The sequence below is a fragment of the Myotis davidii genome, unplaced genomic scaffold, assembly GCF_000327345.1.
Source record: "Myotis davidii unplaced genomic scaffold, ASM32734v1 scaffold291, whole genome shotgun sequence".
Lineage (NCBI taxonomy): Eukaryota > Metazoa > Chordata > Mammalia > Chiroptera > Vespertilionidae > Myotis > Myotis davidii.
This window is the reverse complement of record NW_006283142.1, coordinates 138,724-150,181: the sequence shown is the minus strand read 5'-3', so window position 1 is coordinate 150,181 and position 11,458 is coordinate 138,724. Positions and strand designations below refer to the sequence as shown.

Here is an 11,458-nt window from a genome sequence, read left to right as displayed (position 1 = left end):
AAAAGACACATATGTAATACCCTTTGTAATACTTTAAGCAATAAAAATAAATAAATAAATAAATAAATAAATAAAAATTAAAAAAAAAATAGACTTCTGCCAGGTGGAAGAGACATATAAACACCAAGGAACATAGGTGAGACAACTCACTCCGTCATCCCTTGTCCATGGGATTTGCACAGTTAGGTTACTCTTCACTCTGACCAAGAATGGATCCAATCCTATGTAACCCCATACAAGTAGAATTACCACATCTAAGATTCCCAGGGCACTGTTCTATTTTCAGCAGCACTTCAACTTTATCATCAGAAGCTATTGAAAAACTAGAAAAATGTTATCTATACAAAAAGCCACCAGCATTTGACAAATCTCAAACTGAAGTGTGAATAATAAAATAGAAAGTAATATATTAGTTACCCAACTCTACCCATTTTTTAAATAGACAATATCTGGTCTGGTCAAATATATTATTAGTTGTACTGAGCTAATGAAAGAATATAGCATCACCATTGCCACTAGTCAAGATTCTTAATCCTAGCATGTTATTCCCAGCTCTGATAATTGCCCCTCACTCCCTACCGTCGTGACACCTTCATCTGATCATTGTGAGAATAAAATTAATCAGTATGCCAATCTGTCTTCTACAAAGCTGCTAGGATTAACCTCCTAAAGCACACCTATCAGTATTTTCCTACTTAATAACCTTCACTCACTCTGTACTGCCTACCAAATAAAGTTCAACATTTTAAGCTTAACATTTGAGCCTCATGATCTAGTACTCCTCATTCTGTCTTCCTTTCCATACAAACCAAACCACTAACTGAAAACCTATTCCTGAAGCCCAAAATGTAAATTCCCAAACCTATAACTTTTTTCATGTAATTCCCTCTTAGGATGTCAACTCTATGCAACACCATAATACCACATTTAAAATTGGCTCACTCTTCAAAGCCCAGTTCAATTCCTGCCTCCTCAACAAAGCTTTCCTTGACCTTCCAGCTGAAATTAATTTCTTCTCTCGTCTGTTCTCAAAGCACATTACTTGTTCCTCTGTTATAACAGAAGACACTTAGGTTCGTGTTATGTTTTAAGTTTGTCATTTCCATATTAGATAGCAAACACTTATAAGAAATGTGATAATGCTTTATCCACTTTAGTATTTTTCATAGGACCTGGCATGAAGATTTAATGTTTATAAATAATAATTGCGACTACAAACTAAGAACTACTATTTTGTTAAGTACTTACCAATAGCACTCAACTATGGTAAGTGCTTAGCATACAAAACATAATTTATTCTTAGAATAGCCTGTAAGAAATGAGTGATGTAAAATCTTCATTTTAAAATGAAGAAACTGAAGCAAATTACAAGATTTAACTATATTTCAAGTGACTTAATCTAATAAGATGGTTCAGAGAAAATATCATTCTAAGGCTTTATAGATTGAAAATGGTGGATTTTTAAATTATTTGTGGTTCTTTTTGACAAATACAGATAAAGTGCGTATTTCAAATTCACAGCCCTTAGAAGTAATATCATGTATATTTAATATAAATCAATCAAATTCTTATGTGGACAGGTTCCTTTATTTTTTCTTATTTTTTCTCCTTTTGTCTTTTACTAAGAGTTGCCTATGAAAGAGTCAATTTGAGCAAGTTATTCTTTACTAGAAAAAACATCTGAAAACATACAGATGATGTTGATTATTCATTGTTCCTGTTGTTAACTTTACCAAGATACAAGAAAATCTTTTTTCCTTTAACACTTGCATAACAGATGTTTACAAGATTCCAAAGTTTTCAGAACATAAATTAGTCACTGGTAATTATATCCCAAGAGATTAATGCTTAGCAACTAAATTTTAGTTTATATTTTGTTTATGTAATATACAATAAATTGTATACATTTTAACTTAATATACCATATTTTCAAAGAAGACATATAGGAAGTAATTACCAGTCTGTGAAATGAGACCATTATAATTATCTTTAATAATATCATTTGCAAATCACTGTTCATTTAAGTACCATATCTCATGAAAGTATTTAATGTTTAAAAATATTTAATGTTTTACAACCATTAGACCCAATTTAGACCTGAGGATCAGCTATAAATCAGGAATTTATTAATCAATTCATGATTCCTTCATAGATTTAATTCATTAATAGACCTGGAATATTTTGTGTTCTGAGAGGAAAAAGAAATTTTTGTTTTTAAAATACTGTAACAAATTACAAATCCTAGTTACATAACTCTTCAATATTTTGATGAAAATTTAATATTGGTACTTGTACAGAGTGAGAAGTGTTTAAGGGTATTATTTCAATTTTGTAAGGTATCAGTTAATTGAACTTACCTGTTCATGTATATGGCTTGATTCACCATGGCAAAGGTCATTTCCAATGCTTGTAGATGTTGAGTCACCTCCTGTGATAGTTTGGATTTGCTGGCTCGAATGGGATTGTTGACAGAGAGGAGAGTGGATGATCTGGGGCTGTTGGACAATGTGATGATGGCACTGAACCTGAGGATAGAATTCCTAAAACACATACCAAAAAGAGTCATTGAGAATAAAAATTACTGATCAAGAAAAACCCAACTGAAACTATTTTAAAATTTTCTTTCACAAGATATTTGAAACCCTAGGATTTGTAGCTTTACTAAGTGATTTTTTTTCTGTTTCTTTTCTTTTCTTTTTTAAATTTTATTGAATCTATTGAGGTAACATTGGTTAATACAATCATATAGGTTTTAGGTGTACAATTCTATAATACATCATCTGTATATTGTATTGTGTGTTCACCACCCCAAGTCAAGTCTCCTTCTGTCGCCACTTATCCCTCCATTAAACCTTCAACCTCTCCCCCCAACACACACACTTCTCTCTGGCAATCACCATACTGCTGTCTGTGTCTACGAGATTGTTTGTTGTGTTTTGTGTTTTTTTGGCATAATCGCTTCACCTTTATCACTCAGTTCCCCAACACTCCTCCCCTTTGTGCCTATGGATCTGTTTCTATTTTGTTTACTTTTATCAATTTTAAAGTATTCCATTGGGAGAAATTTTAAATTCTATTTTTATTTGATCAAGTGGCTGTGACCATCCAAATACTTACCTAAATGGGTCAAGGACTTGAATGTTCTGATTAAATTAATATTCCACTAATAGTTATCACTAAAACTATAATGAATATTAATATTAAATCCTCTTTTTTTGATGATTCAACAGATACTTCAGCACCTAATTACCTAATAATACTATAATTCTGAAGCTGTAGATGAATTATAAAATTAAAAAATAATATAATGTAGTGATTTTCAATGTTAGGAATCACAGTGGAGGTGGAGAAAGTTCTTACGCTTATGAAAATCGAGTATGAATTAAGAAAAAATATTCAAAAACAGTGACTGAAAATTTTTCTCCTGAAAAAAATATAATGTATTTCTTCAAAAAACAAGTTAGGAAACACTTTGAAAGGACATATCAATAAAGAATAATAAAGAAAACAAAACTCATTTCTCACTCATCTTCCTTTATTAAAGTATCCATTGCCTCTTGAATAGAATGGAAATAGTCTCTCCATCTGGGGTGCTTTGTGGTTTCCCTGAACCTATTTGGCCTCGTACCCACTCACTGGAACCACTGAAGTCTTAGGAGGTACTCAGTTTTCAATTCTCACACATGACTACTAAAATTGTTGTTCCAAAGCAAGATATTCATATATTACTCATACTTTTGAAGCATACTATAAGCTGAGTTTTTAACCTATAAGAGATCAAACACTTTTGATTTGTCATATAGTTTGTCTTCATTGATAGAGAAAAACATAGAGTACAATTCGTATGAATTGGATAGTATCTTGCAACTGGTACCATTTTAACAGCCTTCTAATGCAAAGACCTCTTTCTTGGACAGGTCCCATCTCCTAAGAGCTAATCTTATTTGAATTAGTCTCATGTCATACTAAACAGGCTTGTACAGATTCTGGCTTTATCCAGATCATCTCATTGTATTTCTATCACTGAGGAAATTCAGCTACGACAAAGCAGTTGTAGTTTATCCTATATGAATGGCTCCTTTTACCTTGGGAAATCTCCATGGTAGTTCCCAAACTCCCAAATCAGTTAAGTCATTCATGAGGAAAGTGGAAATAGAAATGTAAATATATAAGTTAATAGTAAGTAGCGGCAGTGTTCTCTTAAAGGGGTTCTTCTTTAATTAATCCAGATGCAAAGCAATAATAATGTACAGGGTGTTCAGTACTTTCCTCTAGGGACAAAAATTTAGAAAACGTTTATTTATTCTCTTTGAAACAAGAAGTTGGAAGCAGCATGAAATGATGTGCCTCAACCATTCCTTGCTGTTGAAAATGTGCTAAACTTATCATTTTGGCAGTTCAGTTGGATCAAGGAAAAATGATATAATTGGATAGCTTGAGGAAAGTGCCCATTGAAGAACTGACATAGTTGAAATTTTTCTATTTGGAATCATAATGTTCAGAAATATTTTGCTTGTTCCTTGGAAGATATGTGCACTATACCCTTCAGACTACATCCAGTTTTACAAGCAGCCCAGAATCTTAAAGATTTGGATGCCTATAAATATGAGTTTACCCTATTTATTTTTTATTGGGCAACATCTAAGTAATATGCATTAGTTCCTATAAATATGGTAACTACCCATAAATGCTCAGAAAAATAATTTTCTCATACCAAGAAAATTACAAAGGAAAATTTAGTATATTTTAATGTTTCATTCTTATATGAAAAAATATGTTGTGATTGAAATTCATTCAGTATTATTTAACTGCCTATTTTTTGGCTGAATTGTGCCCCTTGCTCCCCCTAAAAGAAATGCTAAAGTCTTAATCCCCAGTACCTCAAATGTGACCTTATTAAGAAACAGAGGTATAATCAAGTTAAAGTGAAGTCATTAGGATAAGTCCTACTTCAACATGACTAGTGCCTCATATGAAGGGACAGACATGCACAAAGGGAAAAGGATATGAAGGGTCGAGGATTAAAGTTATGCATTTATAAGTGTAGGAACCCTTAGCTCCAGAAACTAGAAGATAGGCATGGAAGAGTTTCTTCTCGAAAGTTTTCAAAGGGAGCATGGCCCTGCCGACACTGAGACACCCTAACTCTAACCTTCAGAACAGTGATGAAATGAATTTCTGTTGTTTTCAGCCATCCAGAGTTTGGTAGTTAGTTACAGCAACCCTAAGAAATTAACACACTGTCTAGTTCAAGAATGTCCAGGAGATAAGTCTCAGGCATTTTGTGGGCTGGGCATGCTTGAATCCACCAAACAGGTCATGTGGAAACCTCTGCAGGTTACAGTAACAACTCTGCTTTGAAGGACTGGGCCTTCAGAGCTGCAGTTTTGTACCCTGTACTTCAAGCATGTCACACTCCAAGGCTAACATGAGCTAAGTAAACAAGGTTTAAGTTTATGGTATGTGGGCCGCAAAAAAACAAAAGTTTCAATTTTCATAGAAACGTAGGTTTATTTCGATAGAGACATGCTGAATACAAAGGGCTGAAATAAATGAGTCACCGTTAACATAAAATAATAGAACATTTTAATAAAAATTAGTATTTTTTCTTGAACATTAACTTACCAGACACTGAATAACTGCACAAATTAATAAGCATAACGCAAAAAACCTATTTTTCTTGTTCTACGAAAGTGAAATATTTCCTGTTGCGCACACCAAACAAGTCAGTCCAAGACTGTAGATGTGACAATTGGCTGCTAAAATATTCTCTGCTAGCATTAGTGGAGAGAAATGATGTGCCTGCATGTAAAGCACGTAAGGGAAATGAATGCAACATGATTATAGTAATCATTAGTGAACCTCGTAGTTCGTTATTAATAATTATGTGTAACAGGATATTGTAAAAATTAAGCTACAAAATTTTTATTAAAACGTTTCATACATACCATTATATTGGCTGGGCTGCAAAAATATTCGTTGTGGGCTGCATGTGGCCCACAGGCTATGAGTTTGACATGCTTGCTGTACTTAATTAAGTTCAACGGAATTTTAAAAGTGTGATTTGAAGCTTTCGTTTTCTAGAACATTTATAGTATACAATATTTTTTGTATATAGTAATTTAACATTTTATGTTAAATGAATTAAGATAAAATTATAATGTTTTAAATTATGATTTTTGTGAGACCAGTTTAAAAGAAACATACAAAGCATGGGATATTTATATTATGTTCAGATTCTACCACTGATTGTCTATGTGAATTGACATATCTTTACTTCAGTTTCCTATTCAGTATAACAGGGACAATAATATTTCACATGAGGAAATGGATATGAAAGTGTTAAGGATGATATGAAGTGCTGCAGACATAATAAGATAGTATTATGACTCAGAGGTCTTGTCTAGCACTTGACATTTGAATGTCATTTAAGCTCTACTAAAGTATTCATACTTCAAAAGTATATACTTACAAAATAAGCCTTAAAACAAATTTTACATACCTGATCCATATTTAGCTTCTCCACTTTTCTTATTGTTTTTTCATAAATAACATTGTTTCCTGGGAAGAAATGGCCTCCTCTTAGGAATGGAGACAGTGGTTCCTATAAAGACAGTAAAAACTGTGTTGTGCTTTGAAAGGTACCTTTTCAGGGAAACATTAACTTAAGTAAATATCCAGTCTTTAATAAACTCTGAGGTAGTGGCAGGCTATAGGAGGAGATATTTCAATAAAGTCTGAGAGATGTAAAGAAATAGTAATAAAGATAGCCTATTTTCTCAAACAGAAAATCTGGATCTCTCCTACTACATTTAACTGGGCCTAACACAGTGTTTTGGGGAAATTATAAAGGGGTGGAGAAGAGAATTTGTTTCTGTTCCTAAGGAAAGGTATAATTTTCTCAGAGTTTTCTCTGAAGTAGACAGGCATGAGGTCAACCTCATTTAAATTTGGTTCTCTGGCAGCTTTCGCTCCCTGTAAAAGTATTATTAGAGAAATGCAAAATAAACATAATTCATCACCACTGAGCCATAAAGTAGGTAGAGCTATATTACATAATTTCTTTTCCTGGAACTCAATCTGGGTACCCTTGCAGTGTACAGTTCTTATTTGAGATGATAATCAAAGCTAAGGCTCTCAGTACAATATGTTTTGAATGCTGAGAACAGAGTAAAGGTTTTAAGAGCCACTGTATCTCCATATAATCAACTAAATTGATGTAGTATTATCTTAGAAGATGTCAGCCAGTGAAATAAAAGCTGGTGACATGTTCAAGATATGAAAGAAACTAGGAAAGAGCTATTAAAAATCATATCTGGAGTCTAAAATAAAAGTATTGTGCACTATGTATATTCCTTTCCCTTCTTTTGGTTTTCATGAGTCTTTAACTTATAGATGGGGAGTTGGAGTTGTTTTGTTACAAACCAAAAATTGCATTGATCTGTTTTGGGACACAGGAACAGTTTAGAAAGGGATTGGCCAAGGTTGTTACTAGTTAACATATTTAGGACCATTTCAAAATCAACAAAAGGTTCTAGCATTTTTGCAGTCTGCTATTGTAATATAGTTTAGAATAATAGAACTAAAACACTGGTTGTTGAGAACACAAGACACGTTTGAACACAAAGCTATATACTTCTTATATTCATGTTTGAATAAAGAGTGCTTGAACTGAATGACCTGGGATACTTTGGTTGAAAAGCATATAAGTAATTAAAATTGACTAGCTGATGAATTACTAAATGTAAAGATGGATATATTTAGATAAATTCCCCTAGAACAGCCAGATCCGGCCCATTTGAAATGAATAAAACTAAAAAAAAAACAAAAACCGTACCCTTTTATGTAATGATGTTTACTTTGAATTTATATTAGCTTACACAAACACTCCATCCATGCTTTTGTTCCGGCCCTCCGGTACAGTTTAAGAACCCATTGTGGCCCTCGAGTCAAAAAGTTTGCCCACACCTGGTCTAGAAGCTATTTTATACTTGTTTGTTTTTGAAAAAAGAACAACACCTTTTGGGTAGTTATTTGCAATCATTGTAGCATGTTTAAGAGGTTACTATGCTCAATATACTTTGCTCAGTGTTATAAAGCATGAATCATACTTAGATTATTACCAGGAGCATTAAATGTTGATCAGAATTTATCAAACTATAACTAGCAGCCTATTTTTGTGATGTCTTCAAGCTAAGAATGGTATTTAGATTTTTAAAGGCCTGTAAATAAAAGGAAGGACTGAGACCCTATGTGGCCAGAAAAACCTAAAATATTTACTATATGGCCCTTAACAGAAAAGTTTTTCTAATCTTTGGTCTAGATAATATATGAACATAAATATCTATAATACAAGGTAGAAAGTTGTAAGTGTAAAAGGTACAAAGAGATAACTTATGGGATGGAATTCAGGAGACAAAATGGAATTTCATTTAGCAATGGTCGGTACATTACTTGGATCAGAAGGCATTTGAGAGAAGGTTAAGTTATGCTTTGGATATGAAGAAATGGAAGAAATAGTATTCTAAGTGAAGAAAACAAAATAAGTCAAGGCACCAACATTGGAAAAGTGTAAGTTGTATGTAGGGAACATACTTGGCAGATGGGGCTTGGTTCTGCAAGTAGTAAGAAGTGAGAAGCTTAGGTGTGCGGTGAACTTTGGGAAGAGTAATTGGAGAAAGGAAAGGGTACATGTGAGGAGAACAGTTAGCAGATTACCCTAAATCATTAAGGACAGTACTTTTGAAAGATGACTCTGAGATCTTGAACATGAGGAATATATCATATGATCAGTGATGACAAAAAAAAAAAAAAAACAGAAAAAAGTTGAGACATTTTGAGTTTCATATGCTCCCAAGAATCCAGGTTTGATTCATGGTTTTGTTTCTCATAGCACTTAATAAGGTATATAGTACATAGTAAACACTTAAGCATGTGTTAAATTATTGCAAAGAACTAGCAAAGAGACTCTTACAAAAATGTGCAGATGGGCCTTCAGATATAGATGTCCAGCACACAGTTGAAAACATGTCTGGAACTGAATAGGGATCTCATGGCTACAGTTTTAGATTTCAGAATCATATGCTTATAAGTTCTAGTAAAAGCATGCCATTGTTGAAATGGTAAGTGGAGATCAAACACAGAACTAGACAAGGCTTAAGGAGTATGAGAATCAGAAAAGAAAAATGTCATAAAATCAAGAGAAGAGAATTCACTATACAGACCATGTATCATAGAAATGTACACCTGAAACCTATATAATCCTATTAACTAATGTCACCCCAGCGAATTTAATATACAACTAAAAAAGGAAACAGTGGGAAGGTGAATGAAGATATAAAAGATTCAGAAACTCAACAGGTGAGAATTTCAAAGTGGATTGAATTTGGACTCAAATTAGTGGCAGCAAGTGTAATGGGAAAAATTATGGAGTCATAAAACCTGTATGCATTCCTGTACTACATACTTGCTGTGGAAACTTGGGCAAGTAATTTTCCTTCTCTGAGGCTCATAGGGATAATAATGCAGGGAACTTTATATTGAGCAAAATAATATATTTTAAAGAACCTTTCATCCATAATTTTAATATACAAATGACATAGTTTTTAATAATATCCTATATAATAAAAGCCTAATATGCTAAGTGTCCGGTCATCCAGTCAGCTGTTCAACCAATCAAAACGTAATATGCTAAGGTAGCTCAACCACTTGCTATGACATGCACTGACGACCAGGGGACAGACAGTTGACCAGTCATCCAGCCACTATGACATGCACTGACCACTAGGAGGCAGATGCTCTGACCAGTAGGTTAGCTTGCTGCTGGGCTCCAGCCAATCAAGACTGAGCAAGATGGGGCCGGACATGCCTTGGAGCCCTCCCGTGGTCTCTTCCAGCTGGCCAACCTCTTGCATCTCTCCCTGGCCCCGATTGTGCACTGGTGGGGTCCCTCAGCCTGGCCTGCACCATCTCACAATTCAGGACCCCTTGGGGGATGTCGAAGAGCCGGTTTTGACCCAGTCCCTCAGGCCAGGCTGAGGGACTCAACTGGTGCACAAATTCGTACACATGGCCTCTAGTAGTAATATAATATTTTAAATCCATACTGATTTAAAATAATTTATGAGAATCTTGTTAAAACTTTTCTAGGATACCAAGTTAAAAAATATACTAAAGTAGACCTATTGAGTACAGGGACTTTATCCATCCTGAATACCACATAGCAAATGAACAGATGATTGGATGAGAAGGGATGAGCTGAACCTTAATCTTAAGGATATATGCATCTTCTAAGAGGCAAAAAACAAATATAGCAAAAATAATGAAATGTTCTATGTGAATTAAAGTTTACTGTACTAGTAAATGTTGAACCATTATTATTTTTAAGAAGAAAAAAGGTTTAGGTGGTGACAGTGTTGATTCTTTCTGAAATAAGTGTTGGCATTATTATTTTAAATGACTTACTGAAAAAAAAATACTTTCAAATTTAGGGGACTATTATTTTCCCCAAATTGAAAAGAAGGTAAAACCAAATGATACTATGAACACATCATTCTGAGTGAAACAGGTTAGCAAAATAAATTTAAAGTCATAGGTTTCTCATAAATGTGCTACTGGACAGTTTTACTGTTTTGTCAGCTTATTTTTTTTCTATCTGTACATTTGAATTGGAGCCAGATCCACCCTAAAAATTAGTAGGTGTTTTCAAAGATGCCTGATCTTATAATTATAATTGTTACTTTTAGGACCTCTGGCAATAGTTCTCACATCTAACAAAGTCCATAATCCCCAACACCTACTTTACTGTTCCAAGGTCATGAAACCTTGCTGGAGAGAAAAAAAAAAAAAAAGATTGGCTGGTTAAGCTTAATACAAATTCATCTAAATTTAAGAGACCCTCCTAACATACTTGTATTTCTCAAATTATCTATAATTATGGTTAAAATATTTTAATTTTCCTCAATCCTCTATGCTCATAATCCCTCATTTTCCTTTTACTTATTGAGAAAACCAAGATAATCTATCCAATGAGATTCACTCATTTTCCTCTCATTATAGAGAAAGACATACTCCTCTTCCCCCCCCCCCTCAAACTCACTTCTCTATCTGTACCTGGAAGCCTATCTTCTCATGTTCCTTCCAGAATCTTATCCCAGTCGTCCCCATTTAGTCTTTAGTCTTCCTTATGAACTGGTTCTTTCCCTCTGTTTATAAATCTCTCATAATTCTGTTTTCTTCTTTAGCTACTATCTCCTCTCTTCTTCCTATGACCAATACCTTTTGTGGAATAATAATCCTCACTTACTTCTTCCCCTGCTTCTTGATCTATTCATCCATTAACTTATTGCATCTGGATTTTGCCTCCACGGGTATACAAAAAATGCTCTCAAATATCACCACTGCTTTCTTAATGGTCAAACTCTATTCTTAAGCATCCTTCTCCTTGGCCTTTTTGTCA

The 11,458-nt window shown here is 33.8% G+C and overlaps 1 protein-coding gene across 3 annotated transcripts in view; it reads right to left on the bottom strand.

The window, feature by feature from the left end:
* POF1B (premature ovarian failure, 1B) overlaps nt 1-11,458 on the bottom strand; it is a 72,801-nt gene that overhangs the window by 37,145 nt on the left and 24,198 nt on the right. For all 3 annotated transcript variants that reach the window (XM_015562916.1, XM_015562919.1, XM_006753460.2), the window contains 2 exons: nt 6,503-6,604; nt 2,358-2,540 (listed from right to left, as the gene is read on the bottom strand). In XM_015562916.1, coding sequence (XP_015418402.1) covers nt 2,358-2,540; nt 6,503-6,604 — 285 coding nt within the window. The remainder of the gene's footprint in view (nt 1-2,357; nt 2,541-6,502; nt 6,605-11,458) is intronic.